This window comes from Pelodiscus sinensis, chromosome 10 (genome assembly GCF_052426305.1).
Source record: "Pelodiscus sinensis isolate ZL-2025 chromosome 10, ASM5242630v1, whole genome shotgun sequence".
Classification (NCBI taxonomy): domain Eukaryota; kingdom Metazoa; phylum Chordata; order Testudines; family Trionychidae; genus Pelodiscus; species Pelodiscus sinensis.
In genome coordinates this window covers 29,275,993-29,294,510 of record NC_143061.1, presented here as the reverse complement: position 1 = coordinate 29,294,510, position 18,518 = coordinate 29,275,993, and the positions used below count along the sequence as shown (strand labels likewise).

The 18,518-nt window shown below is 43.3% G+C and overlaps 1 protein-coding gene across 1 annotated transcript in view; it reads left to right on the top strand.

Moving 5' to 3' along the window:
- Positions 1-18,518, top strand: part of MED12L (mediator complex subunit 12L) — a 479,380-nt gene that overhangs the window by 53,758 nt on the left and 407,104 nt on the right. Inside the window, exons 5-10 of the mRNA XM_075937725.2 lie at positions 6,986-7,155; positions 11,022-11,132; positions 11,598-11,867; positions 13,327-13,476; positions 14,052-14,151; positions 14,678-14,814. Of these exons, the coding sequence (XP_075793840.2) occupies positions 6,986-7,155; positions 11,022-11,132; positions 11,598-11,867; positions 13,327-13,476; positions 14,052-14,151; positions 14,678-14,814 (938 nt within the window). The remainder of the gene's footprint in view (positions 1-6,985; positions 7,156-11,021; positions 11,133-11,597; positions 11,868-13,326; positions 13,477-14,051; positions 14,152-14,677; positions 14,815-18,518) is intronic.

Below are 18,518 nucleotides of genomic sequence, written 5' to 3'. Positions count from 1 at the left end.
GATAACAGGACTATCCTGAGGCTGATGCACTTAGTTTTTGGTTCAGTATTACATTAATGTTCCAACACAGATTTAATTTTCAATGTGGCAAATGGCTGCTAAAGATTACATTATACATGCAAGTTCTCTATTTTGCAAAGGTTATTTAGAGCTTTCTGAGAATAATTATACAGTAAATCACTGATTAGTTTTTGGCAGTCTTCAAAATGTTTCAGGTCTGTGCCTTAAATAATGAAAACGATTCATTCTCCATGGTTTCTAACTCTGTGGCACTAAGGTACTGGTAATAAATTGCCTTGGGAAAATTATCCTTTCACAGCGTGACATTGAAAAGAAGTGTGAAATAGGCGGATTTGTAATAGTTTCTTAGAAAATTGAGTGAATGTTTTGAAGCAAATATTTACTAAACATTTCTATATGATTGTTTTAAGCTTAAACAACATTGAAAAGTATTACATGTTTTTGTACCAAGCCACTAGCTTTGAAAAGAGAAACTTTCCAATAGAGATGTTGATGGCAGAACTCCTCTGTTAGAAATTCAGGGGGAAAGGTTCAAAGATGAGCAAGCTAGCATAAAGCTGGCGGAGCAAATATGGCACAAGACAAAGGTGTAAACCTGTGGCCTGTCATATGGAAAGTCCCTGTAGTTCTGGCAGTAAACTGGTTTAGACTTTCAAAGCAGTGCTTTTATGCATTCATAGAAATATGTGCTATTCTCAAATGTATTGCATGCTGATTGAACATAACTCTGTAACAGATGTTTGTCTCTTGTGGGGTATTAAAAATATTCTTAGTAAATTCAGCGGAACTGTTAAGAGGGTGGAAAAGAAGAATTCAAAATTATCACCTAAATTATCACCCCATATTAACTTAGGGTTGTGGTCACCAACCCAAAAATTGCGATCGACTGGTCAATTTTTGGGGGTACGACCAGTCAATCGCAAGGTGTTCAGCCCCCCTCATTCTCTTCCACCCCAGGGAAAATGGAGATAGCGCTGGCTTCCTGTGGGAGAGGGGAAGTCCCTGGCTGTGCACCAGATATGGCATCCCAGGAAGCACGTGCACTGCTCTTCCTCTCCTCAAACCAGCTGGCATGCTTCCTGAAAAGTCAGAGCTGGCACGCAGCCGGGGGCTTCCTTCCCCGTGCTGCCTGCTTGCCTGCTTTCCTGTGCCAGGGGTTGGGGGGAGAAGTCCCCGGCTGCGTGCCAGCTCCAGCTTCTCAGGAAGCATGCCGGCAGTTTTGGGGAGGGGAAGAGCAGCATGCTTTGTGGGATCCCCAGATACTGGCTGAGCTGTCGCTGTCCCCACCCACTGTTTAGACCTGCCAACAGTGACCAGGCCTCCACCAACAACCTGCCCCCTTCCCAGACCCCCATTAGTACCCTGTGATGCAGCCCCATGGGAGGGGGGAGAGAGGGCAGGTAGGACTGAGGTTCAAGGCCTCAGGCCATATTAACTTTTCTGAGGTTCCCCTCTACACTCTGAGGTGGGGCCAAAAATGAGAGATCCAGTGTGTGGGACAGGGATGGAGGTGCAGAATCTGGGTGGAAAACAGGGTACAGGAGCAAGCTGGGGGTAGGTGTCTGTCCAGGAGGGAAGGAGGGAACAGGGTGCTGGTAGGGATCTGGATAGGGGGTAGGAGCAGGGTGCTGGTGAGTGTCTAGCCAGGAGGTAGAGGCGGGGTGCTGGTGGGTTTCTGGAAATGAGGCAGGGGTGGGGTGGTGTCTGGCCAGGGGATAGAAGCAGGATGCTGGTGAGTGTCTGGAAATGAGACAGGCACAGGGTGCTGGATGGTGTCTGGGCAAAGTGCTGAATGGGGTCTGGGCAGAATGCTGGTGTGTCAGTCGGGGCCACATCAGTGAGGTTTGGGTTTTTTTGGAGGGGTGGTTTTATTGCATCTCACTTGTGTGGTCCCTGACTGATTTTTCTGTGGGTCAGTGGCCCCTGACCCAAAACAGGTTCTCTGCCCCTCCCATAAATAAAGACAATGCTGCAACATTGTGTGTTTGATATAATAATATTTTAAAAATAAAGCCTGGACAACAAGCCCCCATCTGGTCATAGCACTGGCCACATAACATTACTGCATGCCCCCAAACCCTGAGTCTATCATACACCTGAGCCCCTCACATCCCCAAACTTCTGCACCCCCACAGTCCCAATCTTCTGCCACAACACTCCTGCACCATGCACACACTGCAAATCTGTGTCCAGTGCCCATCATACTCCTAGCCCTACTTCTCTGAGCCTCTCATATGACCCAGCCCAAACTTCTGCAAATCCACAAGCCTATGGCTTGCTTAGCACCCCAATCCTCCATCTGATCTCAACATTCTCCAGCCTGGAGCCCCCTCCCTGAGACAGCAACCCTTTCTCCACTTCCTCTTGCACCCAAATTCTCTCAGAGCTTGCCCTTCTCAATCCTTCACTCACCCAAATCCGTCATTCCCATCCCAGAGCCCGTACCTCCTGTCTCAACCCAGTGAGAGTGAGTAAGGGCTGAGGACAGCAAATGATGGAGAGGAGGGGAACAGAGAGGGTGGGACCTCAAGGAAGAGGTGGGGTCTTGGGAAAGGGTTAGGGTAGATCTTGGCTTGCATGACATTTCAAAAGTGATCTTGGGTGTAAAAAAGTTGGAGACCACTGATTTAGGGCTTGTCTACACAGAGTTAGTGGATGGCAATCTGGGGTGTGAATCTATATAGCACATCAGAGGGGGAGGGGAATGGTTTTCCATGAATGTCACTCCCTGGCTTCCAAAAGCACAGGGCTGGTAGGTAACAGATGATAAATGCATAATTGTGTCCTGTGTGGTGTGAAAGTCCTACAAAGACAGAATCTGAAAGCTGAGAGGGGTGTTTGGTTTTTTGATAGGCAAGACATTAGAATACTTTACAAATATTAAGGTAAAGTTCAGCAAACGACCTCCATGACTTCAGTGAAAATGGTAGGAGTTCATACAAGAGCAACTGCTGACAGGAAGAGCCAAAGTTTTGAGTGCAATGAGTTAGAAGTAAAGATTTAAAACCAAATGTGCAGTTCCGAGTGCCTCAAAACAGACTTTTAAATTCATATCCAGATGCATGTTTTATGTGTCTATGTGGAAGTATTTGTATTTCAAAGGAAGAAAAAGAGGTAAGGTGAGGGTAGAAATCTGAGGCGTAGCCTTTTAAAAGGAATGCTACAAATATTGGGTGTTCTCCATAGCTATCAGCTGTAAAGTTAGATGTAATAGCTCTTCTCTGAAGCAAGAAAAGGTCCAGTTTGTAGAAGCTGTTCTGATAAACTCGATGAGGCAGTGGGACATACCACAAAAAGGAATAAAAAATATTAGCAGATACCTGAATCTTATTTTGAGTAGCCCAAAGTGCTGCAATTAGAGTAATGGGGAACTCTTCAGTTAGCAAAACTTCAATGGGTTAAAACTGAAGGGTTTGGGTAACATCCTAAAAGTTTGCTTGGTGTTTGCCATCCAGACTTACCTGTTCCATTGACTTGTGGCAAGAAGCTCTGCTGCTTCTTTCTGATCTGCCCAAAATCTTTGGAAAAGATCTCCCAGGGAGTGGGCAGCTTCCCATACCTGTCCCATTGAGTAGTTTCCCGCCCATTCTGGATTATGAAACTGGAAATTCTCCTTCCTGCTTTGCCTTTCTTTAAATGGCCATTTTCTCCATTGGGAGTCAAAAGGAGACTGAATAGCTCAGGTCAGGGAAATTGCATTCTAGCCTCTTTGTAAAGCACCGAGTACATATTTGATCCTATAAAACATGGCAAAATAAATTCTTTACTTGTGCAATGTAACTTATTTTTAAGAAATCCTTAAATTGTATAATTGAACCTACATTTTGTAAATTAAGCTTCTTGACTGTGACCTTCTAAGTCACTGAAGTGGGTGGTGACCCAGGTTTTTGTGTGTCTCTTTCCTGTGTGTAAAGAAAGGAGGAACACAGTATTTGTTATACATTGCTCTCTCGTGTGTGGACTCAAGTGGCCTGGCACTAGTAGCTTTAGCTGAAGTTGGTTTTGATGTTCAGGACAGCATTCTTGTTACCCATCTCTTAGCTCAGTCACTATTGGCTCTGGTCATGTGGCCAGACAGGTAGGCCCAGGTGGTAGGGGGGGTGTATATAAGAAAGTGCCAATGTATAGTCAGGTGCAGTAATGGCCATTTTCAGAGTTACATGGAAACCTTCTGTGGCAGTAGACTGTGTGGTCAATTGGTTGTGTTTGCCTTTCTCAGCACATTTTGCAGGGCTCACATGGTAAAACAGCTGTTACCTATTGAAGCTGGAGCTAAAAATTGATGACACCTCTTTATGTGATCATGATACCCTTGTCATGAGTCTTTTTGAGAGAGAGAGAGAATTGTGGTTGGGAGATGTATGATTCTCAAGTTGTTATGCACCAAGAGATTGTGTGCTGTCTGTAGGCATACAGTGACCACAGACTGCCAGGGCTGGGTGCCCCTGAATGACTGTTGGTTACTTTTGATTTAAGGTTTTGGGCAGAGGCCTTTCAAATAAATGTGAGTATTGTCAGAAATGCCAAGTGGCATAAGCAAGGTGCCACTAGCTCTTTGCGATACAGAATGAAATGAAGTTGACGTTTTTATGCTTTGAGGTTGCCAAAGGTGATCCAGTGGGTGGATTTTTCACCTATGGTTTTAATGTAACTTAGTTTGTACTAATTCTCCAAGCTTCCACAAAAGCATCCTGCTTTGTAGAATCCCTGGTTGGTTGAGACAGAGAGAAGCAGTATTGTTTGCTGTCTGTCAATGTCATGACCTGTATGACAAGCTGTGCAAGATGACTCAAATATGTGATTGCATCTTTGTTGGCCTGATGTAAGAACCTTCAAAGCAACCTTGTTTTGATGCATTTGACATTGCAGTGGCCAGTCTGTTGACCTAATAAACTGCTCTAAGAAGGTTATGTTCTAGAGGAAAAAACTAAAATCAGTATTCCTTTGAAACTGATGTATAACGTTATAAGAACAATTTTGTTTCCAATCATTTTGGCTTTTGTAAAATCCTTTTAGTTTTGTTACTAGATGACCTATCCAGCATTGCTCAGATCCTTAACTCAGTTAATTTTTGTTTTCTCCTCATTTAAACCATTGGTCTGGCTGGGACAGGGGATGAGGGATTCAGTGTACAGGCTGCCCTTGGGAGAGAGGACAACACCAGCCCTCTCTCACTGCAGCAGCTTGAGGCCAGGTGAGAAGCACCTCTCCATGGCCACTGCAGCTCCAGCGGGCACAGACAGGGGAAGGGTGCATGTTCCTGAGCTGGGGCAGGTCCAATTTCATCTACCCCCTGGTCTCCCCAGCCGGAGCGAAGAATGGAGCAAACTGTGCACTTCCTCTTACTCCATGACAAAGGGGAACAGCCAGCAATTTTCCTATATGAAGGGCGGGGGGTGGAGGAGAGCTGCAGTTGCCCCCCCCCCCCCCGAACGGCACCTTAGGGGTGTGAGGCTCAGGATTGGGGCAGTCTTGGAGAGGGGGTGGTACACCACAGCCAGTTCCATTCACCTGCCTGGTGATCCTGTCTATTTTCTCTATGGTGTTTATGCGTCCCTGTATGCATGGGAGAAGCTTCAGCCCCCCACTTCTCCCGAAACCCTTACCTTGCTTTAACTTATGAGGAAAGGAAGCTGCACACCTGATTTGGTGGTCCTAGTTCTTACCGTTTAGGAGAAGTTCTCTTTATGGCCCTCTGTAAAAAGTGGGGAGGTGGAAGCTTCAGCCACCTTCTCCCACAACTAACCCTTATCTTGCTTTAAGTTATGGTAAGAGGAAGCTGTATAACAAATTTAGTGATCCTAACTCTTACCATTTAAGAGGAGTTCTTGAACAAACAAAGGCAAACTCTCAAATGTATAGTCGCTAATTCTGGGAGGAGTAAGATTCCACATCCAAGTAATTGATTATAATATATTTATTCCTACACTTCTATACAAGGTTGCTTTGTGATTTGAATATTGACCCTTGGCGGAGCAGATGAGTGATTACCTAAAGATGCACAGGTTGGACCTCTCTGGTCTGGCTCCTTCGGGACCTGACCAGTTCCAAACAAGGGAATTTGAAGGACAACGGAAGGTCCCCTGTTACCAGTACCCTAGTCACTCCTCCGCATTGGGCTGCCACAACCCACCCCTTTCTTGTCAGGCTGCTGTGCTGCTGTGGCCCTGATAGCCTGGGCTGTTGCGTCTCCCACCCTGGCAACCCGGGTTGCCACTTTTCTGGCTCCAGCCCCGCTGGGTTCCCTGCTGCCTGCCTTTGTGCCACTGGGCTACCGGCCAGGACTCCCTGGACCAGGAATATCTGTGGTCACAGATGTCACCAGACCAGAGATTCCCAGTTTTGGGAGGTTCAACCTGTAATTTGTATTTGTACCTTTTTAAATTACACATTCCTTAAGCTAGCATGCTAGTTACATATTTATTGGTGTACGCTTTGGAAACAAAGCTCAGGAAATGCGCACACACTAAACCTGTTAATTCAGAACTATGTTAGAGTTGCTGTTGAATGTTTTGAAAAGTTATTTTGACTGTAGAACACTGTTTCTCAAAGTGATCTGTGAAACCACTCTAAGAAATCTGCTAACTGGCTATTCTGGTGTGTTTATTTACCGGCTCTGTGGTCATGGAACCTTGTGGCTGTCATTGGCTCTGGTTCACCGTTTGCAGCCAAGGAGAGTTGCAGGAAGTGGCGACGCAGCTCATGCTGCTTCCCGTGGCTCCCCTTGTCTGCAAACAGCGAACCGGAGCCAATGGAGCTGCAAGGTTTTGTGGCCACAGAGCTGGTAAATAAAGGCACTGGAGCAGCCAGTTAGCAGCTTTCTCAAAGTGGTTTTGCGGATGCTTTGAGAAACACTACTGTAGAGGTAATTGAATAGTTGTGTTTTTACTATGAAGGATCAAATAAACTATGTCATCACATGAAAAGAAAGATGTCAATTTTTAATTTTAAACTTATTTCATAGAATGGACTCAAATCTCAACCCGGTACCTTCGAGAGCAGCTGGCAAAGATTGCAGAATTTTATCATGTGACCGCAAACCAAGGTGGTGGTTCAGTAGCTATGCCTCAAGAGGTGGAACAAGCTCTGAAGCAGTGGGAATATAATGAAAAGTTGGCATTTTATTTGTTCCAGGTAACCTTGTAATAAGTGCATTTTGGGGGGATTATTGTATTAGATAGGGTTAAATTTTAAAATTAACTTAGAAGTAATTGGACACTTTGCCCACTCTTTCATAATTTCTAATTAGCATCTTACAATTTATGCATGTATTAATATTTGCTTAGTATGTTTTTGGATTTGATTTAGAGAAGGTTAAAGGCATTCAGATTTAGGGCTGAACTTTCAAGTGTGTGTCTTTTTTTTAAATGTGTGCCTGATTTAGGACATTTTAAGGTATTTTTTTTTTCAGAAATTCTGCAGCTACTGCAATTGTGGGTACTCATCCCTGCAGAAGATCATGCGCTACTAGCGCTGTACACCAAAAATGGATGCATCCAAGACAGAATGCCTTTTTAAAAATAGGGGTCTCCTTTCCCAGTACTTTGATGTATGCACAGTTACTGTCACTGTGACAAAGCTGCAACTGTCTTGTCTTATTACTGTTTAATTTTGCATGAAATAAATTTAAACCATTTATAATTTAGGAAGAAATGCACATGGTTATCAACCGTCACATTTTTAGTCACTGAAACAGATAATGAGCAAATTAATATGTTCATTCAGGTGCAACCTGCTGATAGCAAACTCTGGGCTTCATATTTGCTAATGAAAGAGCTACTTGTTCATAATAGTATAGCGTCTGGTGAATGGTCAAGTCTCCCTCCTCCCTGCCTTGTAAGCTGATTGATTTTTTTTTTTTAATATAAAAATGGACTAGAAACAGTAAAACTTCAACAACGTGGGATGTGTGAGGGGGTGAGCCCTCTGGGGTGTGGGAGTGGCTCAGGGCTAGTGCAGAGAGTTGAGGTGCAGGAGGGGTTGAAGGCTCTGGCTGGGTGTGTGGGGTTACGGGTAAGGAGTGTGGAACTTGCATGGGGCATGTCAGAAGCCTCTTTGAATCAAGGAGACACGGTAGCTATTCCCCAGAGCAGGTTGGGCCAGTGTGGTGCGGCCGACCTGAGGCTCCTTTGGGCATGTGGGGGGTTCTCGGGGCAGAGGGCTTGTGGCCCCAGCCAAGAGAGGGGGTGAGGAGGGTGGCAGCCAGCTCAGGGGAAGGCACATAGGGGTGGTAGTCAGGGCCAAGGGAGAGGCCCAGCCCCAAACATAGGTGGAGCTGCGCCCCCTGTACTTTGAATATTGGTGGAACACTAGCACCATGGACCCATATAACTCACCACCTATAACAGGACAGTGTAATTCAGCTCAACTGTATCTTCAGGTTTTTGTTTTTGTTTTTGGGCAGGTAGAGAGGGTGCTTCTTCCATAAACCTCATTTTCTGTGCAAATTATCTGAGTGAAGCACAATGAGGTCAGCTAGCATAATGTGTTGGACAGAGTGTAAAATAGGGTTAAAGCTCAAGATTATCTGAGTCTTTAATTAGATTAATCACTTGCTCAGCCCATAAGAGCCTGTGGCTTCCATAATTGTATTTTCAGCATGTATTTGCCAGTTGTGATTCTAGTGTTTGTCCATGCATTCCATTCCTGGGACATGTGCAGCCTGTCCACCTGAAACACTTCTTTTGGCCAGCAGTGTCTGTAGGGGGCTGTGCCTACAACTTAAGGTTCCTTGTGCCTCCAATGAAGGGGCGGGAATGTCAACATGTAGACGATTACAAGATTAACTGATAAACCTGGGTTTATTGGTTAATCTTGTCAACTACATGCACTCCTCTGCCCTTGTTGCCCCTGTATCCCAGCTCCCCATGAACATTGGATCCACCTGCTCCCCTCCCCCTGCTGCAAGCAGTATGTAGGGTGAGGAGGACAGGTGGCAGGAGCTGGTGCTGGGGGGAACCAGCTTAAAAGATGGTTCCCTCCTCATCCCCCAGCACCAGCTCTGCAGTGCCACCTCTTTATCAGAGGCAGCAGTGCAAGGTGGCAGGTGGAGCTGGTCTTCGCAGGAAGCTGGTTATTAAACTGGTTCCCCTTGTGGACAGGGTCCCACCTGCCTCCCCATGCTGCTGCCTCTGATAGAGAAGCAGCAGTGCGGGGTGTCAGGGGGCTCCCTGGGAGTTGGGCCTGGAGTGCACTGACTGCTGGCCCCACCTCCCAGGGACTATCAAATAGTTGAGTAACTGCTAAAATTTCATGTAAAATTCAGTTACACAGTATCTAACATGCCTAGGCTACAAGTCAGATTTGCAGTGTCCAAGCTTTGTTGCTCATTGTGCAGTCCCAACCCCCACTCATCTGTTTTTAGGGAGCCCTGTCAAGACAGTATGCTAAATCAGGAGGTGCAGTCACTTCCACATCTCAGAACAGGGAAGAAGTACCTCAAGAACATGGCAGGGCTTTTACTCATTACTTTCTGATTCCCAGAAAGGAAGAGGGATGATCCCTCATTCAGGACCTGGGACAACTAAAACCTTCATGCACAAGTTCACATTGGTAGTTATAATTTTGGTATTTCCAACTCTAGATCCACACGACTGCATATAGCTTTCATTTCCAAGACACCTACTTCTACGTAGTGATTCATTCTGCCTATATAAGGTATCTGAGATGACAAGTGGACAGTTCCCTCTACCAGGATAGTGTTTCACCATTTTACCAATTGACAGCATGAAAGGTATTCACAAAATCCCTAGCAGTAGTTGGGGCTTACCTCAGGAAACAAGGAGTTCAGATTTATCTGTATTTAGGTGACTGGTTCATTTGAAACCTGTCAATGCAACTATTTGCATACTCCATACTACAGGACTGAAACTTTTCATCAAGAACAATCAATATGAACTCCATTTAAAAAAAAAGAAAGTTATAGGAGAGACTTCAGTATCCCCGATGGCAATGGCCTACCTGTAGTCTTTGTTTAGGTGGACTGGTAATATTCACTTCCAATAATCTAAGCTGCTGCTTGTGAGCCACAAGCCATGGAATATGCATGAACAAGTACTCAAAGATAATATAAGTACTTACCCTATAGTAATTGTGTTTCTTTGAGATGTGTTGTCCATGCATATTCCGTGACCCTGCTACTAAGGAGTCTGATAACATCTGGATACTGTATTGGGCTAAGGAATTGAGAGACAGTTGAGGCCATCCTGCTCTTTATGCCTCTTTTCAGTGCATAAGGACACTTAAGGTGAGCCATTGCTTACCCACACACATTGCTGGCCAAAAGAATCTGAACTCAAGTGTATCGGGCATATTTGCACTAACCGTGGAATATATATGGGCCACGTGTCTCTCAGTTATGTAAAGTAAGTTACTGTTTCTTCCTATCTCCTGTTGTAAGTTATAGTAATTTCGGTTTACAAGAAGCTAAAGAAGGTGTAACTAGTAAATAGCTATTGTATAGACTAACCAATGTGCAATTTGAATGGGAATGAAGCCAGGTCACATACAGGGTTTCTTGATTTCCCATTTGCAAAGTATAAGACCATGCTTGTGGAGTTTTCCCTCCTGGTTGGTCAGCCTTGCTCTTCTCCTGCATGGTTCACTGTGTATTCCAACTTGTTTGCCTACCACTAAGCACCTCTTTCTCATCTGATTATTAAAAATAGCAGTAAAAAGGAGTGAATTTATCAAGGGGATAGGGTTCGAACAGTATGGTGAATTTGAACTGTATGCATAGTCCATTCCAGTTCATGGTTGGTTCTTCATCTGCTGGGCTGTTGGAGTAGCATTTGTTCTTGCAGGTTTTTCTTCCAAGGCTAATTTTTAAAAATCTTTTGCAAGTTATAGCATCTTATCATCAAGCCTTAAATTCATTTTGATTTGAAGTCATGTCATCAGATCCAAGTATCATGATACAGGAGCATTCATAACAAAATTATAAAGTTTATTTTGTGCTGCTTCCAATTAATTTTGATGCAATTTTTAAAAAATTCTTTCAGGAGGGAATGCTTGAAAGACATGAGTATTTGACATGGATACTGGATGTTCTGGAAAAAATCAGACCGACAGATGATGAACTTCTTAAACTCTTGTTACCACTAATGTTGCAGGTACAGAACATGGTTTAAAGCTATAGCTATTTTTGAAGCCAATTCTATTTTAAAATACTCTAGGTAATTTATTTTTTATTTGGCGTTCATCAAGATATATAAAAATTGTTTATATAGTAATGCTCTACATATAAAATGTGTTGAAATCTTTTCTAGATGCTTTGTATTTGGACTAAGCTGTAGTTTTGTATGCATTTTAATGTTTTAAAAGTCCTCCTGCCTTGAATACGTAAATTAGGTTTTCTTAGTAGAAAAACAAGCTAATACCTGCTCTTTGAAGACAGAAAGTATTTTAAAGAATCAGAACTGTGGGCTAGTGTTTTTTCAACTATGTTTTCTATTAGATCTTCTAGGTACATTAGATGATCCCTTCTGATTTATGTCAATTAGAGATTAGAATCGTAGTGAAAGTGAGTACCTTGAAAAGGCTGTGATGCTTAAGAAATTATGCAATTTTTGTTTCAGTATTCAGAAGAGTTTGTTCAATCAGCCTACCTGTCCCGTCGCCTCGCTTATTTCTGTGCCAGACGACTGTCTTTATTGCTAAGTGATACTCCTAACCTCGTAGCTGCACATTCACCTCATATGATTATTGGACCAAACAATCCTCCTTTGGCAGCTCCAAGTCCTACTGCAAATGGTCCTGTGGTGAGCCCGGTACAGCTAGCCTGTGCAGATTTCTTTTCTTGCCCACAACATCGTCCACTAGTTTATGGACTTAGTTGTATGCTGCAGGTAGGTAGATGATTTCAAGGCTCTAACAATTTTTACTGCAATGTATCTGGGGACTTGATTTATGGGTCTGGTAATGGGATAAAAAGTCTCATACCTAGAGGTCATTATTTTGTATCTATTTGTGACAAATATTATTACCATCTCTTGGTTGCTCATTAGTCAGTTTGAAATGGGTAGTGTCAGTCAAATTCCTAATGGACTCCTGTTGCTTTTGGACAAGGACCTGCCTTTGGAGCTAATGTGTATGTGTTTGCCTCCATATTGGATTTCTGCAGCATGTGCTCCTCCTCTTTCTTAGCCCAGACAAATACATAAAGCTGGTGAACAAGGAGATTTATTTCCTAAGCGGAATTGTCCAGAGAGACTATAGTATGCTCTTCAACCAGATCAATACTAAGTTTTGGTACTGGTTCACGCAGCAGTCAATGGGATATGCCCAGGTTATCTTCAAATGACACTTCTCAGGCAACCTGTTTAGCAGGCTACTGTTGTCAGAATCCAGATCTGGATTTGTGAGAGCAAGAGGAAGAGACTTCGAAGAATATAATTCAGGACTCTGGAACCTCTTCTCAGAAGAAGCTGGGAAGAACCTTACCCTATCCGCTTTTCAAATCATGCTTTAAGAGCCAGTTCCCCTTCACCAAAAAAAGTTTCCAAAAATACAGGGCAAAAAACTTCAAACAGATTGACAATCTCAAAAGTAACTTAGAATTTGTTCTTATGCAAGTAATTTAGAGCAGGATGGGTTGCTATCATAAGCAGCCCCTCTAAGTGGGTTCCTATCTAAATCAGGGGTGGGGAACCTCCGGTCCAAGGGCCGGATGCAGCCCCCAGCTTTCCTGGATCTACCCCCTGAGGCTCTGTACCCCCCTGCACTGGGGAACCTGTTCTGGTGCTCTTGGTCTCCGCCCCTCTGCTGCCCCACCTTTCATAATGATAGATTTGCTTAGAAATAAGTGACATTTTCCTGGTGCATTTGAATAGCTCCTTTGTATTTTTAAAGTCCGGGTAGGAAAGGATATTTTAATTAATTAGTTACATTTTAATTTCCCATATGCAACTTCTCTTTGTAAACTAAATCCTAAAATGACACCTATTTGCTGAAAGTTATCCATGTTTCATAGCCAATGTCTGATGGAAATTAGCCTTCAATAAGTGTTCTTTGATGGCAGCATGAAAGCAATGCAAATGTAAATTGAGCAAATGTAGATTTAAATGCAAATTTCAATTTAATAATGAGCAAAGAAAATACAATTTTAATTTAATTTCCCACACTGATGTTTTAAAAAGCCAGTGGTCTGCAAAAGCCTTTTTTAGTCATTTTCACTGCAGTAGTGAGGACAGAAGTGATTTAGTTGAAGAGATTATCTCCTTTTGTTGATGTTTAGCCATGACCCTGTCTATTGCAAATGTTCTGCAAAAGAGATTACTTTTAACTATTTTACATTGTCACTTGCAGACTGTAACTCTCTGTTGCCCAAGTGCCTTGGTGTGGAATTATTCCACAAATGAAAATAAGAGCATTAATCCAGGCTCTCCTCTGGATTTACTTCAAGTTGCTCCATCTAATTTACCCATGCCAGGTGGAAATTCAGCATTTAATCAACAGGTGGGTTTGTTTTGCTTTTGAAGGGCAAAACTCTGCATTTTGTATACCTTCATTAAGACTACAAGGTTTAGGTATGGCTAGTCTTGGTTTGGGATTACCGACATGTTAACTTTTGAATTGTATTAGTTATGGTGTATTAATTGTTTGTCAAATCATTATGAGTACGGGATTAAAGCATTGTGCATTTAAATTACAGCATTGTTAATGATTTCAAAGTAAAGATCTAGAGTTAAACAGATGTTGTTTAGTGGTACAGAACAACAAATAGTAGGAGGTCACACGTTTATATGTAGGAGTGGCTTCTGTGGAGCCACTTGCTCCCCTCCCTGGTGCTGCTGCCTTTGTATCTGCATATGAGCTCCCTCTTCCCTCCTCCAACCCGTGCTGCTGCCTCAGATACAGAGGCAACAGCATGGGTAAGAAGGGTAAGAAGACGAGCCTGCGTATTACTGTGAAGTTTAACTGATGAGCCTGGACACTCTCATATATCTTACTCTGGCAGAGAAATGTCGCATGCTAAAGCTGAGAATTCTGGCTTCCCCACGACTGGTAATGAGTAACAATAATCTTTTTAGGTTCGGGCAAAGATTTATGAAGTAGAACAGCAGATAAAACAAAGAGGTTGTGCTGTGGAGGTACGATGGTCTTTCGACAAGTGCCAAGAATCAACGGCAGGTAAAGCAAGTCAAACACCAAATAAATGTTAGACATTTTGGATCCTAGGCTTGGCGTATTTGTGTGTGTTTGGGCTTGATTACATTGCAGTATGATTAATTTTATGTGGATCAGCTGTTGATTACTTAGTATCTGCTGCAGCATTGGTGGGCTGCAGTGGCTCAAAGGACTCATGAAAAGAGAAAGTGCCTCTGGTCTTAGCCCAACATTAGTCCAAGTTGATAGTGTCTCTGAGAAGCAGAGCCATTAGTTCAATGGGGAAGTTAATATTAGTTTTAGTCATATTGGCTGAGGACAGGTGTCATGAGATCCACTGCTCAAATTAACTCCTTTTCATAGTATCATAAATATCAAATTCACCTTCTTCCTATTTAAGAGATGTGGTGGGGATAGCTTTTTTACCCTTTTAACACAGTCATTAGTGCTGCCTGTATCCAGTGATGATGTAAATTTAATGAAGATTTTTTTTCTGGTAAATTTATTATTATTATTATTATTATAATTATTTTTTAATTTCCATATGTAGGGGTCACCATCAGCCGAGTTTTGCATACACTGGAGGTCTTGGATCGACATTGTTTTGACCGATCAGATTCCAGCAATTCAATGGAGTCTCTTTATCACAAGATTTTCTGGGCAAACCAGAATAAGGATAACCAGGAGGTAATTAATATTCTCGCATTCCACTTTAAGAAATTGTAGGCTCTTGATTGCTTTATTCGTTACAATTATTTTATAAAAGTTTGGTTCTAAAGCTTCATGTCGTCTTTAGTTTACTTGTGTTGACTGATAACATTGTTAGGAGAAAATGGTTCCTCATTGTTATGAGACTTCTTCAGCGGCCTCAGCTTTTTTTCAGAAGGAATACTCATTTTCCACCAGTGCATAGCTCCCTTCTCTCTGAATGGAGGGGAAAGAGAGATTCCCAACTCCCTGATTCCCTCAAGTCATGTCCTCTCAACAGGTACAACTCTTCCTTTATTTTTTTTTAATAATCCTCTTTAGGAGCCTCACATCATGCCTCCCTCTCCACCAAAGGGCTGTTCCAAGAAGATTACTGGTGCTCTGGGCAGTGGCAGATGAGCACAGAGAATATGGGTCCTGGACCGGGGGCCCTAGCCAACAGAGGGGCCTCCCAGCTTCTGCCTGGTGGGTGAACCTGGGAAGCCCTCATGCCACCTGACTCTGTCCTCAGCAGAAGCCACAGGACAGGAAAGCCCCCCCCCCCAGCAGCACCATCCTTGGCAGACGCTGCGAGATGGGGGGGGACACAGCATCTGCCATAAACACCCTCTTGGAACTAGTTTTGGGATGGGGGAAGACCCCCCTCCCCCAGCAGTATCATCCCTGACAGAAGCTGCAAAATGGGAGAAAATCCCTCCCATTCAAAGGTGCCAGGTAGGAGAAAGCCCCCCTCCCACTGCTCTCAACACTGTCCTGGTAAAGGAAGCCCCCATTGCCCTGACACCCCCAGCAGAAGCTGCAGGGTAGCAGTGGAAACTGTGTTTGACTGTTGCCTGATCTAAGATGGCTTATGAATTTCCAGTTACCACCCTTAAGACTCAAGGACTTTACCTCCTTCTCCTAGGCTGGGATGCCACTTTTATCACATTACGCTGACATTGTTAAGTTTGATGCATATTCAGTAGAAGATGTTTCCTTTTCTCCTTATTTGTATTGCCTCACCTTACTAGTGGTGAAGTGTCTTTTTCCAATAGGCCAGTATATCCTTGATCTCAACTTCTTATCGTATGTATCAATTCATTGCCATGGGTCTTCTGTGGTTGTCTATCACATTTATTATTTGTGTCATGGCAGGGTTGTGTGTGTGTGGGTGTGTGTGTGTGTGTGTGAGGGGGATGGGCAGGAGAGGGATGGTGAGCACTGCCTCTCAATGCTCCCATTGACTGCAGTTTGGCCAATGGGAGCAGTGGGGAAAGCCTCCAGGCAGTGTGTTCGTGCTCTGCTGTTCCCCTGGGGGCTTTTGCTCCCCATCAGCAGGAAGATGGTGCTGGTGCAGTCCCCCAAGGATCTGTCAAACATGCCTGCAGCCTAATGGACACTCCATTTATAGGATTCCACATTGTGATTTTTATAAAGTGTATGTGTGTGTTAGAATCTCTATTATATCATCACTTCTCTCTTCTGGGCACCAGCAGCTAATTCTGACATATTAATTAGATTAAATTAAAATAGATTTAACCGCAAAGCATTTACATAGGGTAAAATCCTGTTCTAATGGGAGTTTTGCTGATGACTTCAGTGGAACCAGGAGTTACTCACATGTTAAAGCCTATTGCTTGAATTTCTATGTCCTTCCTTTGTTATCCTTTCCTGTGTCAAGATTCTTTAATGTCTGTATCCTGTAACCTTTAGTCGTGCAAGTGTGAATTGTGAATAAGGTTTTGATGGTTCCTGGAGCAAAGTTTAGGTTCCTGTAGCAAAGTTAAAATTGGGGTCCAGTCAGGGGCGCATGGCACCAAACTGTAAACCCATATATATGGGAAACCACTTCAAGCCATGGGATGTTACTGCACTTCCAGCACCCCTAGTTCCAGCACTTATAATGTAGTTCCAGTTACAAAGTGGATTAAATAACTCAGCAAATACTGGTATCCTTCCTGTTTTAGGAATCTATCTATTGACTTTGATTTTTATTTGCTTAGGTTTAAGTACCCATTCTCCAACTCATAACTTGGGTCATCTGAAGAAGTGGGCTGAGTCCACTACATGTTTCGTTAGTCTATAACGTGCTACCAGACAATCTGTTAGTTTTTTTTCAGTAACAGACTAACTCGGCTACCCCTTGAGGCTTTTGATTCTTGTGTTTGTTTCATATGTAAATATACAATTGTGGCCCTTACATAATTTGGTATTTTAGATTTTCAGAAAGATCCCCTTCCAATGACATATTTTAGGCTCTTGTATGTGGATGGGTTAGAACAGTGGTCCCCAACCTTTTGGGGCTGCTGGGCGCCTGGGGGCAAGGACCGCACATGCGCCATGGGCCTGGGGGTAAGGGCCGCTCATGGGCCCAGGACGCAAGAATGGCTCGGGCCGGCCCTGGTCAGTAGGCGGGCACACACAAATGCCCCGGCGGGCACCATGGCACCCGAGGGCACGGTGTTGGGGACCACTGGGTTAGAAGGATTGTATGTTCTGTTGGGGTCCAAGAGGAAGCATTTAGTGCAGTGGAGTCAGAGTAAAATGATGATGAAAAAGAAGTGTGTTACAGCAAGAAGATTCAGAATATTCAACAAGTTGATCTTAAATCATGGTGAAGATGCTGGGAGTTTTCCCCAACGAAAGTCTGAAAGTCTTAAACTATAAGAAAAGGTTCACCTTTAGGTGCTCTTAGGACTTAGCATTTTGTTTTCAGGTTCCTTCTTTGTCAGGTTATTTGGCTCTTCTTTATTGCTCCTGCATTTCCCAGTGTCTGAACTGATTCCTCATCTTCTGTCTGTATTTTACAAAAAGGCATTGCTGGCAGCAAGACGGAATTTCTCCTTACTAATTGCATCTGCTGCTTTTATTTTTTTTCTTTTATTATCTCTTTTTCCATTCCCATTTTTTCTTTCTTCTGGCATCTGTTGGTCTCCTTTTGCTCCCCTTTTACTCTCCCTCTTGCCTCTTCTTGTCACCTAACACATCTGCACCATTACTTTGTAAAACTACTTGTGCTGATGGATCTTCACCTTGACTGATCCCCTTGTGGCTGTTTGACTCTTTATGCTTTTCTCCCTATGCAGATTGATTCTTCCAGTTCACCTTCCTCTGTCACAGGAGTGATGTTCTACATTGGAACAGGATTGGCTTCTATGACAGAGGTGGTGTGGATATGCTTGGTGTGCGTGGTGTGCTTAGCACTTTGCCCTGTGTTAAGAATATACATGTTTCAGACTGTTCTTAACTTACTTTAGTGTTCTTGTTCTCTTACTGCATATGCCAGTAACTTTCAGTTTGTGCTCACTTTTATGCCTGTATATGTGGAATGAGATTTTCACAATTTTTGAGACACCTGGAGCCAGTTTTTTTCCCCCAAAGAAGCTTGGTGCCCAAATCTCAAAAACAAAACCAGTCATTACTTTTGGGTCTAAATGGGAGCTGAGCTGTCTTGAAAGTGTGGCCCCTGTTCTGAATACTGAACTTCTCTGTTAAAATCTAGCCCCTCCTTTGCCAAGTAGGCCTTTTTCTAAAGGCTTTGAAATGGCAATTTTATAATCCAGTATGTGGTGGTAGTGAGTTATGACACATTCTTACAGCAAGCTGTTGAAGTCAAACACACTTGCACTTTGATGATATGGGATTATTGGATTAGACTAAGGAATGTAGAAGTACTTATGTGGGTAGGTTGAAAGACTTTAGTT